This window comes from Paramacrobiotus metropolitanus, unplaced genomic scaffold, assembly GCF_019649055.1.
Source record: "Paramacrobiotus metropolitanus isolate TYO unplaced genomic scaffold, Prichtersi_v1.0 Parri_scaffold0000316, whole genome shotgun sequence".
Classification (NCBI taxonomy): Eukaryota; Metazoa; Tardigrada; class Eutardigrada; order Parachela; family Macrobiotidae; genus Paramacrobiotus; species Paramacrobiotus metropolitanus.
The window spans coordinates 52907-56150 of record NW_026570536.1 but is presented as its reverse complement, the minus strand read 5'-3'; the positions used below and the strand labels follow the sequence as shown (position 1 = coordinate 56150).

At 41.1% G+C, this 3244-nt stretch overlaps 1 protein-coding gene across 3 annotated transcripts; it reads right to left on the bottom strand.

Moving 5' to 3' along the window:
• Nucleotides 1–6: 6 nt before the first annotated feature.
• On the bottom strand, nt 7–2655 carry LOC129602048 (uncharacterized). Of its 3 annotated transcripts, XM_055500996.1 has the most exons (6): nt 2039–2654; nt 1427–1588; nt 1132–1367; nt 791–1010; nt 552–625; nt 7–292 (listed from the first exon to the last, which is right to left on the bottom strand). In XM_055500996.1, exons 3-6 carry the CDS (start codon nt 1213–1215, stop codon nt 29–31), a joined length of 642 nt encoding a protein of 213 aa, XP_055356971.1. In that variant the 5' UTR covers nt 1216–1367; nt 1427–1588; nt 2039–2654; the 3' UTR covers nt 7–28. The 3 variants fall into 3 exon arrangements, with proteins under 3 accessions (XP_055356971.1, XP_055356972.1, XP_055356970.1); XM_055500997.1 differs by having other exon boundaries at nt 791–961; nt 1132–1588; nt 2039–2655; XM_055500995.1 differs by having other exon boundaries at nt 1132–1588.
• Between the last annotated feature and the right edge of the window lie 589 nt (nt 2656–3244).

Below are 3244 nucleotides of genomic sequence, written 5' to 3'. Positions count from 1 at the left end.
TACACTGCTTAACATCCACCCATTGTACTTATCGTAAAGAGATAACAGTGAAGGTAGATAATTTTAAAAATTTAAAAACAGCCGTGTTGTGCCACACAACAACAGCGGTGTTCGGAGTTTCAGCTTGACCTTCGCCTCGTTTACATTGTTCTTCTTCGCTGGCATCCGTGTCTTGACTATTGGCAGTACTGCCACTACGGGCACTGTTACCACTTTTGCCACTTGTGCTATCTTTTCGCTTGCGCACTTTAAACCAGTACCACAATCCACCAGCCACGACCGCCAGAATCACCTGGAAAAAGATCGGTGCAGCAAATTTACTGTTCTAAGCGTTATTTAGCAGGAATAAATGTTCGACGCTCGGTGTGTTTCTTGGCACGCCTTCCAGTGTGTACGATCACACTGCCGAGCACATCACAATACTGACTACCCCCAACCGGAAACTACAATGATAACACTATTACATTATTATTTTTATAATTATTATATAAATCTGCGTAATTAAAAATTAAGATTACTTGCGTATTCTACGTAATTAATCATATACGCACCACTCCTGCCGCTATTCCCACAATTAATCCCGTGCTGGATCCAGCGCGTCCAAAAAGTGTCACGTACGTTGAACATATAGGAGAATCAGATTATTTGGCACAAAATAATACACTGTACTACAATTATCTACTGTGTACAAAGCTGTTAATTACGAAATGCATCAATCATTAAATTTACCAATGCGCATTTGGTGTGGTTGCAGTGGCATGTCATAAGTAAATATTATAAAATGAATTACCTTCGCCTTTTGTTGCTGAACCTGCAGAGGCTGCATCGCTGTTCATGTCGTTGCCACTGGGCTTAGTCACCGCCGTCACACCAAAGCTACCTTCAACTGGCTGCGAACCATTTCCGTCCGGCGCTTGACTGGGATTCAGTGCTTGCACGACATGCGATAAAGAGTTGTTGCCTAAGGGATTTTTTATTGGTACTGCTGTTCTGTTCCTCTCAAAGTCTTTCTACACACATGCATACAGATAGCCATATTAAAAAAATCTGCTAAGGATATCATACAGAAATATTTCCATCGGTCATACAAACGCTGCCAACCGATTTTCTTTTGAAGAAATATTCACCTACCGGCAAAGTGAACTCCGTCATGATCTCGTCCCATGTTTTATTATTGCAATAATCCTCGTTGCACACGCACCGCCGATCCACCATGCTGATGCCCTCGCCGACTCCCTGCTAGTACTCATCCATAAGAAAGCAGAGGAAACTGGGTTTACTCGGAAGGCGATTCCGTCCGATATTGAAATTATTGAAATCCGGTAGGACGAAGCTGAATTCTGGGCAGCGGCGGAACATCACTGGCCCTACACGAAACGACTTGTTAAAGTTAGTCGGGAAAAAGCGAGGCGTGCAGATCGTTTACGGAATGAAGTGTTGTCGGGTGGTTTTCTCCGGAAACCCGCGAAGACTACGCAGGTGGTCATGTTGTCGAAGCACTTCTCCACTGTATCGGCGCTGCCACTCAGGCATTTCGTGGGCTCGTGGGGGTCGTCGAGGCACGTGTTGCATGTTACCGATGCGGAATCTACAAGAAAAGGTGGTGATAGAGGATTTTGCAGCTGGCAAGAAAATGTGCGATTTAAATCCATTCACAGAAGTCAAAACTGAAAAAAACTTTATTCACGAATTGTTTCTTTCGGCTTTAATTTAATTTTTCAGAAACACATTGTGACCAGTTCGATTGCTAAATAAACATTTTGTTGAAAATGATAAAATGGATGAATGCACACACTACTTAAATAAGTTGTATAGCTGATAAATTATTGTGAATCTGTGTTCGATTTGAACTGTAATACTTTTTGGCCAATTTTGGCTTCGCTTTTCACTACAGATCCAAAAAGTGAAACTGTGTGACTGACATAATACGAGTATAAGGGGCGTGACGCTGCTTTAAAGCTCGATAAAACTTTAAGCAAGTTTCCCCAGTTTTTCAATTTCGTTATACAAATTTAGTATTTTGTAAGTAGTTACTTACCTGGAACGTGCAATAAAACACAAACTCCAAAAATAATCAACAAATGAATGAACGACTCATAATCTTTTCGGAACATGCAATAATACAGTTCGAATGTAACGAAAATAAATCATCTCAATCGGGAGTATCCATGACAGATCCTGCCTGCGAGATTTAGCACCAGCAAGGCGTATACAAGACAGGCATTATTCACATTAGTTAAAGTTTTGTGAGTGCATTTCTGTGCTCGACAATGGAAACAGATCTTCAGCACAGGACAGCGTTGATTATAATTACTGCAAAGAATCAAATACTCGTAATGACGGTAATGTGGGGCTTTATTGTGGCCATAGCGCAAAATTTTTATAGCAGTAGCGGCACAGAAAAATACGTCAGATAAAACCTGCGTAACTTTACAGGGTCTTGCGCGTCAGAAATATGTAAGTGATAACTTTTCCGAAATCATTTAAGTACTGCAGTTATGAACTCATGAGTGAGTGTTTGTGCAGTCAGTTACAGTGCTATCACAGCCAAGTAGTATTATTCGGTTGTGGTAGTGTTCGATCGATCCGTACGTAGTACACAAGTAGGCACAATTCAAACATACCGCATCGTGCGTCATGCATGTGCTGATTCGCTGAATGATGTAAAAATTAATGAAGTACAGAAGTAGTAGCCTAGAACTGCCTACCAGTACTTGCAATTTATTATTAGTAAATACTAAATACCGTAATTATCGAATTTGCACCTCCCCCCATAATAAAGCCCCCCTCCGTAATAAGCCCCCCTCCCATAACCCGTTTGAAAAATAGCGCCTCCCCCCGCATTTACCGCCCAGGGGGGCGTTATTAAATGTTAAGCGCTACAAAATGATAGACATACCGCAAATTGCTTCATATAATAATTGTAATGATTTAATGAATAAACAGTTAACGGACAAAAATAATGTGGTGCTGCTTCAGAATGCTGCTCGCTAGGTTGTGAAACTATAAATACCGGTATCTACTGCGTTCAATTTTGATTGAACACGATGCAAAGCGGTTTGAAAAATATCGGCCCCCTCCAAAAATAGTGTTTAAAAAATAGTACCACCCCCCGAAATAAGCACCCCTCCTTCAGGACGTTTGAACTTTTACACCCCAGGGGTGCAAATTCGGTAATTACGGTACTTTAATTTGTGAAGCGAATGAAACAGTAAATTTTTACTTACATCCTCTTGAGTTTTAG